Source organism: Volvox carteri, assembly GCF_000143455.1.
Source record: "Volvox carteri f. nagariensis unplaced genomic scaffold VOLCAscaffold_3, whole genome shotgun sequence".
In the NCBI taxonomy this organism is placed as follows: Eukaryota; Viridiplantae; Chlorophyta; class Chlorophyceae; order Chlamydomonadales; family Volvocaceae; genus Volvox; species Volvox carteri.
Genome location: NW_003307546.1, coordinates 1,424,201 through 1,443,094, shown reverse-complemented (window position 1 = coordinate 1,443,094; position 18,894 = coordinate 1,424,201). Strand labels below are relative to the sequence as shown.

At 57.3% G+C, this 18,894-nt stretch overlaps 3 protein-coding genes across 3 annotated transcripts; 2 read left to right on the top strand and 1 right to left on the bottom strand.

Annotated features, from left to right (window-relative positions):
• Window positions 1-78: 78 nt before the first annotated feature.
• On the bottom strand, window positions 79-7,264 carry cct1 (chaperonin complex component). The gene is made up of 12 exons (XM_002946369.1): window positions 6,975-7,264; window positions 6,797-6,886; window positions 6,257-6,418; window positions 4,592-4,792; window positions 3,981-4,157; window positions 3,233-3,349; window positions 2,818-2,897; window positions 2,195-2,339; window positions 1,806-1,941; window positions 1,234-1,391; window positions 764-919; window positions 79-509 (listed from the first exon to the last, which is right to left on the bottom strand). The coding sequence occupies exons 1-12, from the start codon at window positions 7,116-7,118 to the stop codon at window positions 426-428; spliced, it is 1,650 nt and encodes a 549-aa protein (XP_002946415.1). The 5' UTR covers window positions 7,119-7,264; the 3' UTR covers window positions 79-425.
• An 832-nt stretch (window positions 7,265-8,096) lies between these two features.
• mitc7 (mitochondrial substrate carrier) lies at window positions 8,097-10,504 on the top strand. Its single transcript, XM_002946538.1, has 5 exons — window positions 8,097-8,235; window positions 8,715-8,890; window positions 9,447-9,635; window positions 9,837-9,929; window positions 10,202-10,504. Exons 1-5 carry the CDS (start codon window positions 8,163-8,165, stop codon window positions 10,466-10,468), a joined length of 798 nt encoding a protein of 265 aa, XP_002946584.1. The 5' UTR covers window positions 8,097-8,162; the 3' UTR covers window positions 10,469-10,504.
• A 5,912-nt stretch (window positions 10,505-16,416) lies between these two features.
• Window positions 16,417-17,708, top strand: VOLCADRAFT_56079 (uncharacterized protein; the record flags this gene model as incomplete). The annotated part of the gene is made up of 3 exons (XM_002946537.1): window positions 16,417-16,615; window positions 16,892-16,980; window positions 17,475-17,708. 3 exons carry the CDS (start codon window positions 16,417-16,419, stop codon window positions 17,706-17,708), a joined length of 522 nt encoding a protein of 173 aa, XP_002946583.1.
• Window positions 17,709-18,894: the final 1,186 nt, after the last annotated feature.

Sequence of the window (18,894 nt, the reverse complement as noted above, 5' to 3'; positions counted from 1 at the left end):
TGGGGATGCTTTAGGAGGATAAAGTTGACGGATGCGTCTACCCAGGAGTCGGACAGAAGTCCGGATTGTAATTGGAGGCCACCGCATTTGTAATTACACCGAAATCCAGCTACGATTGCCTCATCCGTTCTTTGGCCAACCATCGTCCAAGCACAATACCTCTCTCTGCCCACCCGAACCAGCTTAACAAGGAGAATCGCTTGATTGCACCGCCACCACCTGGCCCCCCCCTCCACGGGCGATAACTACGTGTACGGGCCAGGTGAAAGTGAAGTCCCGCACGTTGCGATCCAGAATTTGCCCCCCCCGAAATACACCCCGCCTGCATGCACACTGCACGGACCCCCTGCATTCACCCGCGATATCATTACATACGACATGACAAAACTCAACTCCGACGCACAGCCACAGCCCCTGGGACGCCCTCAGTCATCGCCAGCATCCTGCTGCGGTTCCAACCTGATTAGGTCGTCGATGCGGAGGATAGTGATCGCGGCCTCCGTTGCGAACTGCGCGAGGGGCAAAACCAAGACCGTACCACCAGCAAGGGGCATCATCAGCATCGCCGAGCGGCATACGCCTGCATGCTGCTCATCAAATAGCCCGTAAGAACCCTTCACGATTCTCTCATTGCGGCAGACAATCCAGGCTTGTGCGGACCCGGGCCCCAGCCCCAACCGACTGCACATGTCCATGCCATAGGTGGTACACCAGGCACAGCCATCCCGGCCGCGCTTCCCTTCCCCCACAGCAGCAGCCTCACCTGGATCATTTTGAGCTTGCTCATGGCTGGCTCCAGCACTCCCGCCTCCACGTTGTTGCGCACCTTGCCCTCCACCAGGTCCAGCCCGTACTGCGCACACACTGCCTGGTCCGGCTGCGTCTGAGCCTTGTAGTGGTAGGCACGGAGAGCCGCCACCTGCGCAGCATCATAAGGGACCGGCCGGGGACCACGGTGACGACACGTCACGGGGCACAGCGCTGCGCGACAGCATTGCCAAGAGTCACGTGCACAGGACGTGTCACCATACATTCCCACCCGTAGATTCCCACTTCTCCACGAAATTGTATGTTTCAAACGTCCCTGGTGGACACACCGCACCATAAGCCCCAACCCGCCATCAACCCCCCAAAGCCCGCCATTCGCGACTCAAGGGGCCCTGCTCCCCGCGGATCACAACAGTCCCCATGTGTGCCTTCCCTCCCTGGTGCTATCCCAGTCATCCCACCCACCAGTTCTGTGGCGTCCTTGGCCGCGTTGACAGCTAGCGTCTTGGGCAGCACCAGTAGCGCGTTGGCAAACTCGCCAATGGCCAGCTGCTCGCGACTGCCCAGCGTGGTCGCGTAGTTCTCCAGGTATATGGACAGCGCCGCCTCAACAGCGCCGCCGCCTGCATACGAAAGCAGCAGCACGCAAAGTCCATCACGTCGTCAACGCAAGACCCATCGGCCTGCTAGACTACCCCGTACGGCCATGACGCTATGAAGCTGATATGAAGTTGCAATGGCTCCGCTCCCAGCCTCGGATCGGATGGGCTTACTTTCTGAAAAAGGAAAGAGCTGCTACGAGCAAGTTGCCGTGGGTCTACACAGCGTTAAGACTTTAGTAACTACTCCCATCCTTACGTCCTACCTAAAAATTCCATTCGGAAGTCAAACAAAAGGCTCAACGGCATTTCCAATAAGATCACCAACAAGATCTATCCAGACTCTTGGCTTCGCACTCCGTCCTGAACCCTCAAGCAGGCGAATAGCCAGGTTTCGCTCCTAACCTATCACGCCAATGCGGCTAATCACCCACCCACCTGGCACGACATTGCCCGACTCAAGCACGCGCTTGACGACGCAGAGCGAGTCGTGGATGGAGCGGTCCATCTCGTCCAGCATGTAGTCATTGGCGCCACGCAGCAGCAACGTAACCGCCTTTGAGAACTTGCAGCCCTATTAGGGTGATGGAGGACCCATCGGGTACGGCAGACAGGCAGGAAGATTGCGGGACGGACGCAGACAGTAGATGTGCTAGGTGGTACCGGAGCAAACCACCTCCCCCTGGGGCAATGGATCCCCCGGTCCAGATTGGGGGACACCTCCACGCTGAGCCTCCCTTGCAAGCCCCGAACCAAGCCATAACCTGCACAACCCACAATCTGCAAATGGGATGCTAAGGACGGCCTCAGGATGGCACAATCTTTACCTTGATCATGATCATGTTGTCATCCGCCACCCGCTCCTCAACCACCTCCTCCGCCGAGCCCAGGTGAGCTGGGTCGAAGGTCTCGTTGCCGTCCATGTCGGCCAAGGTCAGAACCACCGTTGCGCCGGTGGCCTTGGCGATGCGACTGCACAGCAGACGGGTTGAGGCGTTGAGGCCGGGTCAGGAAACGAAACGCAGCACAGCAAACGTAAAGGGATGACGAAATCCACTTCAGGAATGGGGGGGCGGGGGCCAGCCGGGCCAGTGCTGTGCGGGGGAGAGCGGGGCACAAGAGGGGGACCGGGGAAGGCCCAGAGCAGCGGAGGTGAGTTCCGCCAAAGATGCAAGTTCCATCCTATGTAGCAGACTGGCCGGTAGCGTGTTGGCCGGGCACTCGCATGAGCAATGTGTACTGAGGATATAGGATATACCGGGCCCTCGCTAGAATAGCGACACGGTGACGGGAGCAACACCCGTTTGAGACAAGAGAGACAGAGAGACGGAGTTTGAAGAAAGCGGAGTGCTGTATGCAGAATACGTGCCAGAGGGAAGCACCACTGAGATCAAAACATACAGCGCGTGCAGCTGCACCTGGGCGGCGCTTTGCCTCAGCCGTCACCCACCGCAGATCGTCCTTCTCCACCCGGCGGCAAGCAATGGCCCCCGCCTCAACAAAGTACTTGAGGGCCATGTCGTCAATGCCCTGCGCGTGGGCGACGAAAGGTCCAAAGCCACGGCATTACGTGATCATGCAGCCACTAAACGCCGTGGTGTGGTCATAGCACAGACGCACGACATTTTAGCCTTCATAAAGGGCATCACAGATCCCTTTAAGGACGTCGATTAGCATCTCCTTGTCCGCCGGGCCTGGATGCCTGCATCGGGAACTCTCAGTGCTTTATCAAACAGCACAACACGAGAAGGGTTATACCCGCCGGTCCTGCCCTGCTTCAAAGCACTGCCTGGTGTGTGTGTGTGTGTGTGTGTGTGTCGGCTCTCCAACGCAGAAAGCCCCTTTCCCGGGTGCTCGTCGCCCACCTTGGTGGTGAGGATGACCTTGGCTCCCGCGTCAAGGATTTTCTGGATGCGCTCCTTGGTGATGTCCGACTCGCGCTCGCGAATCTTCTCCAGCTCTTTGGGATCGTTCACAAGTACCTGCGCACCCGGGACCCACGTGGACAACCCAATCCCCACTTATCGCAGGTGCGTTCAGAAGCCAGACACTGGTGCGGTGGTGCGGTAATAGCGTGTGTAAACTCCGTCTTGGTACGCAGGAAACACAACCCAACCGCACACAAGGCTCAGTCTTTAACATAAATCACCACGTAGCCCGCAAGGCCAATCGCGTGGGTGTGCGGGGGGGGGGGGGCGCGGTACACGGTGCGGCGTGGGGCTGTGCGGGTCGGGACAGACTAGCCCAATCCAGCTGGGCTGGCTCCGGAGACCGCGTCGTGAGAGAAACATTCCCCCCTTTCCTCAAAAGTGCCTTGAGAGCCTTCAATGCCGTACGAGCTCGTGACCCTCTAGGCATCACGGGGAGTATACGTACACACGCCACAGCTTGTGCCGCACTGCCTATTGAGCTGCTCACATCGTTTTTAGCTCCGCATCCGAAATGTACTTGCTCGTCTGTGGGCACCATCCACCTCTGTTCCCTCTGTTTCCCTCCAAGCACCGCACCCCTGCCCGTGCAGGCCCCGTGTACAGCTCACAATTTACGGAGAGGCATCCGGACCCATTGTTCCGTACCCCACCCCCTGACTGGCCCCCTGCCGCCGCACCGCACCTGCACACCCATCATCATTCGCGCCTTCTGGAGGTTCATGTCCAGGCACGCGATCTTGACGCCACCGGCCAGGCGTTTGGGCATGCCCTGCGCCGCGCGACCGAGATTGAGTGCATAGCCGTTGAGCAGGACTGATTCTCGGGCGCTCTTGCCGTGTGCCTTGAGCACGTTGACGGCCTGCAGGTGGCGCAACGTAGGTGTGGGGTCGGGGAGGTCCGGGCAGACTAAGTCAGAGCGCGATGCGGTCGGCCAAATGAGGCAAGGCGGGAGGCGGGTTGAGACATACGGGGTGCGGGCGTGAGAGGTAGGAGGGCACACCCCGAAGTAGGAGAAGGAGGATAAGCTTCACACAGAAGGCGGCAACCGGGCAATCAGAAAGGGCTAGGGATGCGGGAAATGAACAAGACGAGCGCTGGCAAGAGCCGGGTGATATCATATCACCCCCAACGCGGTCCGAGAGGGCGGGAAGTAAGGTGCTGGGGAGGACCCGAGGTGACGCGAGCTGGCCTGGGCTGCCAAGGTAAGGTCTCGACCTGACCCAGAACCCCACCCGCGCCCACACCGACAACGACTACCGGAAACCTGTCCCCCGGGGAGCGCCCCTCACCCACCTTGACGGGGTACCGGGTACGGCCCGTAATCTCGTCAGTGGTCTTGACCGCGTTCATGGCATCCACAACCATGCGCGCGAAGAAGTCGCCCTCGGCCCCCACAATCTTGGACGACATGGAGGTGCGGGCCGCGTTGAGCAGCGTCTCCGTGCCCAGGTCGTCAGTGCTGGTGGCCATGCGCTCCTCAATGAACTTGCACGCCTGGAGGCCATCAGGAGGTTGCGTGGCCGTGACAGGGTTGGGAAGGGGGTTACAGTGGGTGGGTTACTTGTCGTGACAGAAAAGGATGGTCGATATGGTTTCGAGGCCATGGGAAAGAAGCATCACTGCCGGCTGGGGACCAGACAACACAGCCGCGCAGATGGTGGCCTGTGGATGGCGCTGGAAGCTCGCTGACGTGTTGACCCACTAACGACCAACCAGAATCAGGAATGGAGAAGGTTGGTACGTGGCTTCGGGACCGCGGCGCCGCATCGGGGCGCATCGCCGAAGTCGTACGGGCAGAGACTGCCTTGTAGCTCGATACGGGCATTCCAGTTCTAAGGAGCCCATTGAGTTTCCAGCTGCCACACTTATGTCCCGCCGAGTAATGGAATATCAGGCGTCTGCCACCGGCCGGATCCGCGCTCCGTCGACTGATGGAGGAGAGTACCCGCACCACACCGCACTTAAGACTGTGGGTCGACCAATGTTTCCAGTCGACAGCAACATGCAGAGGTGGGAACCCATCCCATGCAGCGCGGTCATCGCCTCCATCGCCCACCAAGTAATGGACAGCGCCTCGGAACACAACCGTGCGGTGCCCGCGGGCTGCCCTCGCGTGATTCACCCGCAGCTGGCAGCTGCCAATCGGGGGGACATCCATGTTGGCCCAACCGCATCCCACGTCACACGACGTGACGACAATCATAACGGCTGCAATCGGCGCCTGCTCATCGTGGGCAAGTATGAGCATGAGCCGTCCTGGATACAACTCTTCGGCAATCCCTGTATTTAACAATACCACTCCAGTGCAGGACGTCGAGGCAACACCGCGACCTTGCGCGTGCCAGGTGCGCGGCCCACGACACGCTAAGCAGAAGAACCAGGATGAGTTGCTGTTGCTGCCGCGTCCTTCCTCCAACAGACCGCGGCGGCAGTTACGATCCGACCCAGGCCTAAGCAGGATGCCGCAGGGCAGCTGATTCACAAAAGCGACGCTTGCTCACCCATCTGTTAGAAACCAGACGTCCTCTCGTCCATTGATCGCGGGCTGATGCCAAGAGGCTAAGAGGAGCAGCAGCAGCGGCAGGAACCGCAGCCGCAGCCTGCTCAATCAGCAACATCCAGCCAGACTGGAAGCGGCCGTAGGGTCAGCTGCTCCGAAACCTCCCGTCACGGACATTTTGTTGTTTCCACCCATCATGCACGCCGCTCCCCCTCAACAATCTGGGTTGCAGTACCGGTGCACTCAGGTGCGCTCAGGCAGCCGTCCTCCTTCCTCCAGTCATGTTCATCAGTGGACCCACGTGCATGCTACCCAGGTACCCACCCGCCCGCAGCTCCCCAGGGTCCGCCTACGGCTCCGGGGTCTTCTTCCCCAACAGAACCCCCAGCTCCCCAGATCGCAACAGCCCTCCAGTCGCTCCCTTTCGCCAACCCCGGTCTCACCCGCCCACCGCTTACCTCCCGCATGGCCAAGCGGTAGCCAGCAATGATGTTGGTTGGGTGGATTTTGTTGTTCACGAGCTCGTTGGCTCGCTTTAACAACTCCGCAGCCAGGATGACCACCGAGGTGGTGCCGTCACCCACCTCAGCGTCCTGAAGCTCCGCTAGCTCAACCAGAATCTGTAGGGTGGACCAACATAGCAATTCAGGAACCCATTTTCATGCTAACTTTAGCTTCCCGACTGCTTGAGTACTGCGGTGCTGAAAGACTTAGGATTTAATCAGTACTTTCCTCAGCACGGCAGGGGTATTTACGCAGGAGGCGGCAGACCGCAGCAAAGCGTGTCGAGTTGGAGAGTTTCATGGAAGAGCGCAGTTTCATCGTCAGGCAGTGCCAGGGCAAAGTGTTTCCATGCCGTAACTTCGTGAACACCAGTCTCTGCACGAAGGTGTGCCTACACATTTCCGCATGCCTTGCCTGATCCCATCCTATGTGCCCAACCTCTGCCGGCGTTGCCCGTGGTTACAACACGGAGCCAGCGCCGTACCCACGCGCACCTTTGCCGCTGGGTGCTCCACCTCCAGCAGACGTAAGATAGTAGCGCCGTCATTTGTAATTGTCACGTCACCGATGTCATCCACAAGCATCTATGCGGCGATCCAAAGGTTGGACGTAAAGCGCGGGCAATAACATGGACAAAAAAGCCGTTCCAAGGTACCGGGTGCCCTTGCGTACCTTGTCCAAGCCCACTGGCCCCAAGCTACTTTTCACTATGTTCGCCACTGCAGTCACTGCCGTCACGTTCTGAGTACGCACATCTTGGCCGCTTTGCCGCTCTCCCGCAATTTGCAGTCGTTGGCCTAGTGCTGCAGCTGCCATTTTTCAAATAAGTTAGAAAAACAGGCTTGGCTTGCAGTGGTTGTGGCGGCGGCTCAGCTTGTTAGTGATCGGGTAGGAATCTCGAAGGAGACAGGCGGCACAAAAATCAAGGAGTAGCAGTCCAATATCTTATAAGCTACCTGTCTGCAAAGCAAATAGCTGCTAAGGGTTAAAGGACGCGAATGCAATCATATAAAATTATGTCGTTCGCCGTGCATGGGGCGCGTTCCCGCGTTCGGCATGATGAAGAAAGAGTGATAGCTAACGTTAGGGGTTTAGCACTCATACTTGTTGGAAGTTGATTTTTCTTTTCTTGCGTTGCCTTTATCATAGTTAAGCATGTCGGCACGCTATCTGTAAGCAACTCGTTACAAACTTTGCTCAAGTCCGTACTGCTATTGCCTTTCTCCTTGCATTGTCATGAAAACATAGGTTTTCTTGCACCTGTTACAGGTGCATAGGCCGTGTGCCGACGGCCTCCTTGGTTAGAATTAGCCGCTTTCAGGATTCCGGCGGTTTGCTAAGCATTGTGCGTTTATTTTAGATAGCATAGCAATACTGTATCCGCAGCTGTTGGATTCAGCATCTGTGGATCACTCCGAAAGCGACTGGAGTTCATCAGGACGGCTTCCCGGGCCATCCGAATGGGAAGAACTTGACCTGCACAATTCAATTGCTGTCAGATGTCTCTCCAGTCGTATCCAGCACATATGACTGAGCTAAGCGGCGACGCAGCGGGCCCTGGTCCGGGTAGTGTGGTTTATACCGCAGCGCAAAAGAAGCACCAACATCACCACCAGCATCAGCATCATCAGCACCACGATCATGATCCGCTTCGTGCAGAAAAGGTGTTTCTTAGTGGAGGTAGGCTGGGAACCGTTGCACAGCGTAACCTCGGCGGCGCTAGGTGGCCTTGTCACGTTGGCACGAAGTAAAACTGCGAAATTTCCTATGATGTTGACACGGAGCGCCCCTTAACTTGTTGCAACAGCGCTGAGCGGGGCAGTCAGCAGGACAGCGACAGCACCCGTCGACCGGTTGAAGATGCTGTTACAGACGCACGATGGGGCGAAAGGACTGTCCTTGCGGCAAGGCTGGCAAAAGATGATGGCAGAGGGTGCGCAGGGGCTCGGGTGTGGCTTGTGGCGTGTTATAGGTCTTAGTCGTACCGCGTGGGCCCGCCCTACCAGTATGTCTCTTATTGTATGGGCATTGACAGAAGCATTATCAGCTACCAGAATCCCTTCCCGGCTGCTTTGGCACAGCGCCCGAGGTCCCGACCACAAGTGCCGCACGCCTGAAGTCCCCGCCCACCGGCTCTCCCTTCACTGATCAGGGTTCGTGTCCTCTTGTCCGTCCGTCCTGATTCCTAACTGGCCAGCACCGTCTCTGTAATCAGGAGCCCTGCCGCTGCTCTCACTCGAATGCATCAAAAGCTTTGTTGCATTAATAGCAAAAAAATGAAAGCTTTGAGCCGTTCAGACGTGTTCCCAGACGTCACGGACCCCTTCACTCCACGCCTGAACCCCAACACTGCTGTGACCTGCTCAGAACCCGTAACTGATTGACCTCAGTGCCTATGCCCGCCCTTGCCAGGTTCTATCAAGTCGTTCTTCAAGGGTAACGGCGCTAACGTGGTGAAGATTGCGCCGGAGACAGCACTCAAACTGACGCTGAACGACGCAATACGAAGCCTTGTAGCCCAGGACCCGGACCATGTGCGCGTGCGGGAACGGATGGCATCAGGCGGAATTGCGGGCGCAATAGCGCAGGTAATGCTTCGAGACACTGGCGCTGATGTCACGAAGGCGTCTGAGGGACTTGAGAGGCCCAACTCCTGGGGCTGGGGTCCCGGCTTGGTGCTTCTTGGTCGGAGGGTTTTGGAGCCTCAGGGTGGAGCCCGGGACATCGCGGATGGGAGCCCGGTTCATTCAGAGCCAGCAGGTTCAGGATTTCTGCCTTTCAGGAGGGCCACTTGAGCGCAGACGGTGCAACCCGGGCACTGGGTGACTTCAGGGCCTCTTAGTGGGATGGAGCACTGGCGGGCTACTGCTGTCTGCTTGGACGCCTTTTCCTCGGGGTCCCGGTTGCCGGTGCCGATGAACTACGCCAATCCATGTGTCCAGTACAACGTGCAGCCAGGTCCAATTGCTGTTGGCCTAGGGTTCCCTCCCCCTTGTGCTGCAAGCTTGCGCAGCGAAGAGGGCAAACCCCTGGTGGAATTTCCTGTGTCGTGGCGAAGGACAAGGATATTGCAGCTCATGTGCGCAGACCAGCAGACAAGTCAATAGCGTCCCCAGGATGTCCCATTTGGTGTTCCCGTCGCAGGGCCTGTTATATCCCTTGGACACCATCCGGACCCGGCTGGCGGTGTCCCCCCCCGGCACGTACGCGGGCATCCTGCACGCTGCATACCGCATCCGTCGAGACGAGGGCGTCCACGCGTTCTACCGCGGACTGATGCCCTCCATGATTGGGATCCTACCCTTTGCGGGTGTAGACATTGCACTGTTCGAGGTGAGCGGGGTTTGTAACAAGGAGGGCTGCATACTCGGGGCGTTGAAATGAATAATGATGACTCAAATTATGATGACTTGCAGGGTCCAGTGATTGTAAAGCTGTGTCGCTTGTTCAGCAGAAAGGCGTCGGCATGAATCTTCACGGAGTCGACGCAACGCGTTGCGACCTCATGTGTGCCCGGCTTCACCTATCCTGCAGGTTTTCAAGGACCGGTTGTATGAGCAGTACGACGGCCCGCCGCCGCACATGGCCATCGTGGCAGCTGGCATGTTGTCCTCCTCCATTGCCCAGGTGCTTGGGTTACGATGGCCTTATGTGGGACGCTGTTCACAAAAGTACCTGATAAGTCCGAATTTGTGAAGCCAAAACCGTGTGGAAAACCGAGGAAAACCGTGTGATTTGGGTTGGTGGATTTGGTGCCCTCCCTTCACGCCAAGGCCTACGCGAAGTTTTGTTGCTTCGCGTTCCGCGTCTCCCGCCCCTTTTCATTACCTTCCGCGACGTGGTCCTCGTCCGTTACCTCGCATCCTGCCTCCTGCGTCCCGCTGCTCTGTACCACACAGGTGGTGTCGTACCCCCTGGCACTCATCCGTACACGGCTACAGGCGCAGGCGGTCCACCAGCGGCGTCCTGACGGCTCGCTGGTGCTGGGGGAAATCAAGTACCGGGGCATGATGGACGTGTTTCGGAAGACGGTGCAGCACGAGGGTGTGCGGGGGCTGTACAAGGGGCTATTGCCCAACTTATTAAAGTTGGCGCCGGCGGCGGGCATCGGCTGGTTTGTCTTCGAGGAGACAAAACTTGCCTTGGGTGTAGATCCGCGGTCGTGATACCCAACCCCCGCCTACGGAGTGTGTCAGTCGTCCAAGTTGGTGTAAAGAGATGTACTTGTGTGGGGGCTCCGCAGTGTCGGTGCGGCGTGGCGTTGCACGTTAGCAGCCGGCTGCAGAGCGACTGAACGGCTACAGCTTGGACACTTGGCGGTGTGTTGGCCCGACCCCCGGGTCTTTCGCAGGCGGTACTCGGCGTCAGCTTGCGTTGGGGGTCTCTGGGTGCTTGGTGGTGGCTTGAACGCAATTGATGTGAACGGGTGGTCGTTAGTTGGTAAATTGTTGGTGTAGTTAGGGACCGGGGTGAGGTAGGTGCGTGTGCGAAAGTCGTGAAAGGCTCCGGTAAGGGCTGTGCGCGGTGCGGGAATGTCGTGGCCGACTACAAGGTGAGGCATGCATGTGTCGAAGTGGACGGGGGCTCTTTGCTGTTACTGGACCAGCAAAGGCCGTGAGTGGCTAGGTAATGTCCGCGCGGCACCCACGGTCCTGTCCACGGGAAGAGGACAGCGGTGCTCCTTGGGATGTGTCAGCAGCTAACAAGCTGTTGTGGGGGGGGGCCGCAGCAGCTAAACAGCAGGTGGGAGGAACGTGATTGTGGGAGGGCGGTAGGTAGTTAGGTCCAAAGCATTGGCCGAGGGGTCAAGATGGGTGCGGAACAGGAGCGACGCATACACATTGGGCAGCAAAGGTTTTAGGTAATAATGCTGCAACGGGTTGCTTCCTGCCACTTCCGATGTGGGCCCTCTTACTGCTTAGCGCAACCAGCAACATGTGCGAATGTGGCGTTAGGTTGCGCTTGCGCCAACATGCAGCAGCCTGGCACGGCCCCTATAGACAATGGTTTAGCGGGCATGAGATTCGTTGGGTGGTTACTCCGCCCGCTATTTACTCCTTTGCATTTAGATGTACCTTGAGTTGCTCTACCTGGTTGCGGTATGTGAGGGGTGAAGGACCCCTTTGCTGTGGCCGCAGTCTGGGTGGATGCGCGCACGTGGGCATGTCGCACCCTCTTAAGTGTGCATCCCAACACAGGCATTGGTTTTTGCTGTTTGCTGATGTCTCGTCGTGTGTTCTTGGTGTACTATTAATGCTTGATTAGTTAGACATTGTGGCTCGGTCCATCAGTTCCGTTTGTTCTGTGCTCGTGCTCGTACGCACGGGTCTTCTAGCTTAGGGCCTTCAGGTGATGTTAATGTGGTTAAGGTGGGTGACCTGGGTGGTGAAAGCAATATAGGTGTATGACTGCAGAGCTGTCAGGCTCACGACGACTAAGCAGCGGGCCAGATGGCGTGGCGTGCGCGGACATGACAAGCTGGAAAGGAAAGGAAGTAGGCCCGACCGCCGGTTCTTACTTTGGTCAGGTAATGGAGGTGGTGGATCCAAAGCGGACTCCTACCCTTAACGTCCTCGATGGACCAGGGTGCTAGTGATGTGTGCCGCGATCCCTATGTGGGTGAGGATGTGGGTGGGTCTCGACACGCTTCGTTGTGTCCTCATCGTGATCGAGGCTAGCAGGGGATTTGGAAGCATGTCGGACGTGGTGGATATGCTTCGCTCTTTTGCCTGGTGTTTTAATCTTTCTTTTTTCGTCGTAAATAGCTTCCCCAGCTTTTGGCTTAACCGCCTCTCCGGGAATCAGAGCACATCTAGATACTGTTCCCAGGCCAGTACATACTCAAAACGTGAAGTCCTCATTGCGGAGGTATTGCAGCTGAACTTTTCTGTTTATCAGGTCATCGGCGTCAATCCCACGCCCTGAAGTCACAACTCTGGGCACTATGCCAACGACCGTAACCCGCCCCAATGAAGGGGGGCCCGTTACAACATAAGTTTTGTGGGTTTACGAAACCGACTATACACCTCCCTTATGTCCTGGACAATGCCGAGACTATACATATATATGATATATTGCTGCCAGCGTAAAGACTCCGAACCGAACGGCTGCAAGGCACAAACGGTTGAACTGCCGCCTTAGGCTTTTGTTGCTGATACTGTCACGCTCCGGAGCAACAAGCTCTGGAACACCAAGATAGTTCAAATGTTCTCTAGTCGGCAGCAAAAAGCAATAAGAAATCCAGCACCTGCCGCAGCCCACCGACGATGCACCGTGTCCCCTGTGCTGTGGACCCGACTCTGGAGGCCACGTACTGGGTGGCTGCACGCGTAGTTGCAGACACAGCGTGGTAAGGGCTGCAGCGGACGCGGCTAGGGTGCCCACAATTTACAGGTAATGTCGTACCCAACGGTTTTCTCCGCTACAAGCTGAAAAGACCTGCAAGCAATGAACGATAGGCTTCGTGAAAGGGTCGGCACGGGGCACACTACCCCAACACGAAAAAACGAGGCCTATAGACCAACCGCTTCAGGACAATACTCTCAGGTGGCTCCACGCAAAACCCAAAAGAACCAGCATCGTCGCTCACAGCGATACAACACCAGACACACCACTATGCCGTACAAATACCACTCCGAATTCACAGAAAATCTTGGTCTAGGAAACGACCAGGTTAAGTTGTCTCCGCGTGTAGGCATTGACAGAGCGAGATTTTGCTAGGAAATGTTTGCGACGTGTGCGTGTGACAAAACACTTTCGTAAGCCAGGTGGGTGACGGAAATTTGTAATACCAGGTGAGTTATGTGGTTTCTAGCGGTCTCAAGGCTATCGTGTATGCCAAGGACCCAACAGTGCAGGCAGCATTGTGTTGTCTAATTGCCGTGCCACTCTCCACCGGTTGCGCTTTCTGCAGCGCTGGCCGCCGCCGTACCCTGTACAGTGTCTGCTGGATTCCCACGCCCGCGGGAATGATGCTCCCTAAAACCGTCAGGGCAGCTATCACACGCAGCGTTGCTCCCGGTAAGGGTGGCACTGTCCACTCGAGTAAGCTTAGGTAGGCGGCTTTGGCTACTGGAGCTACGATGTGTGCTGTTGTAGTCAACACACTTTCAGTATCAGACTGGCATAGCTGGTAGGTTGGTCTTAGGATTACTTCCCAAGTGCCACGTGTATCCATGCGTGTGATGGTTTGCCGCTGTGGTGCACTCATGTTTCCTGGATGTTTCCTGGGAGCTCCGTATCTGCTGTCCCGGCCCTGGCCATGTCTTCTTCATTAGGCATATGGGCCCCTAGCACGGTTTGACCATCGCAGCTATGTTTTTAGGGTGGTTGCTACATTAGTCAATAACTCGCCGCCTGGCTACCTAGTCTGGCTGGGTACGCGTACCCAATTACTTGCCAATTGGCAGCTCTCTTGGCAGCTCTCTTGGTAGCTCTCTCCGAACCTCAACCCCCTTACTTGGTGCTTTGGACGTCTGCGGCTGGGTTATTGCTTATTTGCATAGAACTTCCCCCACGAAGGGAGCCGCCTAGATGTTCTTCCATTGTTCCTTCCCGCGATTAGAAGGCCAGGTCAGCGATGGCCACTTAGGCTACCACAAGCTCCACTAACTCCTTAAAGCGCTTTCGTAGCAGAATTGCATGACTGCAGCGACGCGGCATGGGGTGCCGCGCGGGCTGCTCTGGGGCCTGTGGAATGTGCATGCTTTAACTAGTACAAGATACGACAGCTGTGCACTTTCCGTTGCATCCTACAGAGATGCACAGCCGCATCTAATGCATGGAATGCCTACGATTACATCCCTGATCATATATTTGGACAAGTCATTGGCAACGAGCATTGCTGCAGCTATAGCTATGAAGATTGCTTGAACCAGTAATGTAAAGAAAGACTTCCCACATGTAACGTAGCGTGCGGCCAAAGTTCAGCAGCTAAAATTGGAAATGGAAAATCTTAACATGTCGCAGCTCAAAGCAATCCTTGAGGACACCCAGGCATCACTAGCTGCAGCCTTGGGCCGCATCGAGGCTTTTCGAATACGGGAAAAACAGCTTATGAATGAGCTATCATTTCTACGTCAGCAGGTGCATGGCAGTGGTAGTCCGGAGGAGCAACAACACACCGTGACACCCTGCGGTGCTAAGCCCGCTGGGGCCATGCCCGCACCTACTCCAGCGGCGCCAGCGCAGCCGGGTGCCGCAAAGCCAGCATTGGAGCCCCAGATGCCTAAAGCGCCCGAGGTCGTGCCGGCATGGACTAGCCCTAGCTCGCAGCCTGTGTATGTCACCAACTGCGGTGGTGACTATCCCATCCACATGATCAGCGGCTTGAAGAAGGCAAGCCACCCGTCAGTGGTTCAAGCGTCGACCATGCATGCATGCAACCTCCACCTCCCCGGCGACCTATTGGCGCCGTTACCTACTGCTATACAATGGCCCTAGGAGCATGCACACCCATCAGCACGGGAACGTGGCCAGCGACGTGCTGGCGACATCGCGGAGACTGCGTTCGTGGCCGTGCGACTCACAATCCAGTACCTCCTCGCGCTTTTTGCTTTGTACTCCTGTTTTTTTTGTAACAATTGCGACCTATCGTGGCACCTGCATCTTTCTGCTGTTGAGCAGGTACCTGGCAGTCTGCTTGTGACGCCTGAGTACCTGGACTTCGTGGAGGTAAAGGCCCGGGTACGGCAAGAGGAGTTCGTGGGCATCAGCACCGTGAAAGCTGACGTCATGGGCAAGGTAGGAACAATGGAACCATTACTCTGGTAGTGGTGGTTTGAGCAACGATAGCCTGATCCGGTTTGGGTCGATACCGTTGCGGCTGCGCTGGCTACCGGGCTGGGTTAGCTTCGTAATCTCGATCAGAGTGGCATTCGCAGACCACTCGCAGCTAGGAAGCTTTGGACAGCATCCAAACACTTCACATTTCCCAACCAGCTTTGTGCAGCAAAGGCTATTGCATTGCGCCCAGGTTGGTCAAGTCCAGCAACTGAGCATGCAGCCCGCGCGTTCTCGCGACGCATTAGCACAGGTCACAGGTTTGGTGATCGGCTCCAACCGCGACAATACCAGCCGCGTGCAATGTTAAGGTAATAGTAGGGCGTGCGCGCGACCCAGCAGCCGCCGTCGCCGCCGCCGCCACACCTGTTCGTTGCAGAGGCGTGGCTTGTTCTTTTGTTGTGGTGCACCGCCGACCCCCGAGGCTCCTGCCTTCAGTGACCTGATGGGTGCTGCGGGCCCCTATGGTGGTGGTGGTGGTGGTGGTGATGGTTGCAAGGATGATGGCGAAGCTCGCGACGGCCAGGGCGCCGCGTCGACGAGCGGAGGTGGGACGGGCGTCTGGCAGATCCTGTGGAGCAAGAACGGCATCCCGCAGCGACAAGCGTTCGAGGCATCAAGGGCCACGTGAGTCGTGGGTCGGGAGCTGTGGTGAGAGTGGAGAGGCGTTTGGCGACGGGTGATGTTGGGCGACTCGACTGCGACGCGTGAGGTGATTTGTGTTAATGGAGCGGCTTCTTTTTTGTCTTTTTAACCCCCAGTCGATCTGATCTCCCCGTGAGCCTTCCCCCCTGTGGTCCTATCCTTGGGGCGCCTTCACAGATGGGTCCTGATGGGCACTGCACCCCGGCCTGGCCCCCTAGATAACAGCAGCAGCATGTGTGCATCAGCAGGTGGCAGCTGCCGAACCTGCTGCCCTTGCTGTCCTCTCCCTTCCTGAGATCCGAGGTGCGCCTCTCTGACCGTCTGGTTTGGCCCGCTCTGCAGGCGGGAGGCGCTGCATCGACACACGCAACGATGGCTGGGGGAGGTGGATGCCGGAGGGCCGTCGGAGGATCCGACCTCGGAGGCGGGGTGAGGCCGCCTCGTGGGTGTCTGCGGGTCATGTGCACCTTAGGGTTTGACCCACGTGTTGATACCGCTTCAAACGGCATTCTTGCCATTCCTTTTGCGTTTAACAGAGTCCGGATCCTGTTCTCCCTCTAGATCGGGGCCCTGAGCCCTTAACTCCCCTCTGTTCTCGCGTCCCTTGTGCGGCCTCATTGGGTCCTGTTGTCGTACCAGGGAGCTTCAGATTGCTGTGCCCCGTAACCTGATGGTGGGGGACACCACGATGCGTTTTGTTGGGGAGCCCTCCGTCATCCTCAATGACCTGCAAATGCGCGCGCTGGCGTCCGCCGTCCCTCCTCTCGAGCGCATGAAGGACTGGGTGCTGTCGTATAGTACGGCAAAGCACGGGATCAGCCTTCAGACGCTGTACCGCCGAGCTGTCGGCGGTATGCCCACCATCTTGCTGGTCCGGGACTTTGGAGGTACGGATCAGCTTTGGAGTGTTGCTCGGTAACAAACTTAGTAGCAGCAACAACAGGGCGCGGTATCGTGTGGAGAGCTCCTGGTTAGTGTACTTGGCGGGTAGACTTGTTGGCTGAGCGCAGCAGACCGCGCTTCAGGCCGCACTTTTCACATGCACCACGCGTATATCCCGTAGGTGTATTCCATGCCTCGCCATTCAACGCTCCCTTACTTCTTGCCGCTATTCAGCGATCAACCCCCGCCCATGCAACACTACTCCACACTGTCCGATGCAGGCTTCGTCTTTGGATGCTTCACCCCGGACAGCTGGCGGGTGGCTCCCCGGTACTACGGCTCGGGGGAGACGTTCGTGTTCCAGCTTGAGGTGAGCAGCGCCAGGGAGGGGTTGGGGAAAGCTCGGGAAAGAGGTGGGGAGACCTACTCCGCAGGATCCGGCTCTGCTGGGCCCGAGTCGGGCGGGGAATGGGCTGCGGGGTCGGCGGGAGGAGGAGTAGGAAGTAAGCTTTGGCGGTGGGTTCGTCCCCAAAAGGCTGTGGTGCCGTTCCCACTTGTCCGGTTCTGCGGCTCAGGTCAGGAAGGCTGCAGTGTGTACGGACCGGGGAAACTTAGAGGTTTCTTGGGGTGTGTGGGCTTGTCGAAGTGGCTCGGCGCTGCGGCCACTTGCTCCAAGGTGTGAATTTGCAAAGAGGGAAAATAGTTAACAATAATCAAATGTGTGAGGCGCAAGGCCCATAGCACGGGCTTGACTGGGGGGTAGCTAGGCAAGTGCCTGCCCCATTCCTGGTCCGCCCCCATCGCCCGGTCTCCTCATCCTGTAAACCCCCCACGCAACCCCCCCCCACGCTCTTATGCCCGCAGCCACACCGCGTGGCCTATCCCTGGCGCTCCATGAGCAAAACCAAGAATGACCTCTTTCAGTACGGCACTCCGGAGTGTCTCGCGGTGGGCGGTGTTGGCCACTTCGCTATCTGGCTGGATGCCGAGTTGTTGTCGGGGTCCTCGGGCATATGTGGCACCTTCGGCAGCCCCTGCCTGGCGAACGGAGAGGAATTCAGGGTGCAGCACTTGGAGGTGTGGCAGACCACGCAGTGAGCGAGTCGCTGCTGGCACCTAGCACAGGCGATGTGGGGCGAGTGTTGGCACGCGGCGTGGTGTGGGAGGGCGGGAAGGTGAAAGTGGAGCCGTGGGGGTGGAGGCCGAGGAAGCGTCGCCGGCGGAGGGCGGGGGAATATGCGATTGTGAACGATGTCTATGGACGATGAGGAGAAGCTTACAGCATGTCGCTCTCAATCGTCGGTATTGGCGACAGGATGCGCAAGGCGTGTGGCCGTTTTGCAGCACAGATATTGCGCGCTCCCAAGCATATCTGCATGTTCTTTTCTTTAACTTGGATGATCTGCTGAGGGAGGGCGGATGGGGGCGACGTACATGTGCGTCATGGTGCAGAGGTGGGCCTAGCGATGGTGGCGAGATGGGCCTTTGCGAGCATCGGGTTGAAGCTGGAGGGCAGTGCGCTTCCTAGCGGGGCCGGATATGCTGCAAGCAAATGATTTAATACGTTTTTGCGGTGGCTGACGCGCCGGTCACGGTAATCTAGGTTTATCTGGCCTCGCCTGTCAGGTTGCACTTTGGTTGGCTTTCGGGGTGCAGGGGTTGCTTTCTGCTTTACTTGAGGAGCTGTACTGGCAGTTGCAGGCGGTGCAATGGGATTGCATTGCGTTGTGTGCAGTTGAGTACAACAGCTTAAAGGGAGTAACCCCTGGGAAACTGTTGGGTTGATTGTTTTGGTGTGCCCGGATAGGACGCCTTCTATGCGGCACTGGACGAGTAATTACATGATCTCGCCACTTTGCAAAACAGTGGCTATGGATTCCCATCTCCGTCTTGAATGAATGAGGTTACAGTGGACACTGTTAACAATCCCTGCCTCATTACAACCGGAAAACCGGTCGCCGGAACAAGGGTGCGGAACCACAACCCGTTACTTGAAGATAGGTGCTTATGGCTAAGGTTAGTTCTTATATCCGTGACGTTCGCAAGCCATTGGGCGTGAGGCATGTAAAACGTCAAAACGTCGTCGGTCGTAGCAAGCACTCACAATGGAGCAGTTGAGTGCAAACCTGCGTTGATTCCTCCACCGTCCTTCATGTAAATGCTAAACAGTAGTTTGGCACAGAGAACCGCTAAAGCTGGCGGTACACGAAAACTCAACTGCACGGCGAAGAAGAATGTTAACAAAAACAATCCGCAAACACAACATTTGCGCAAATCCGACCAC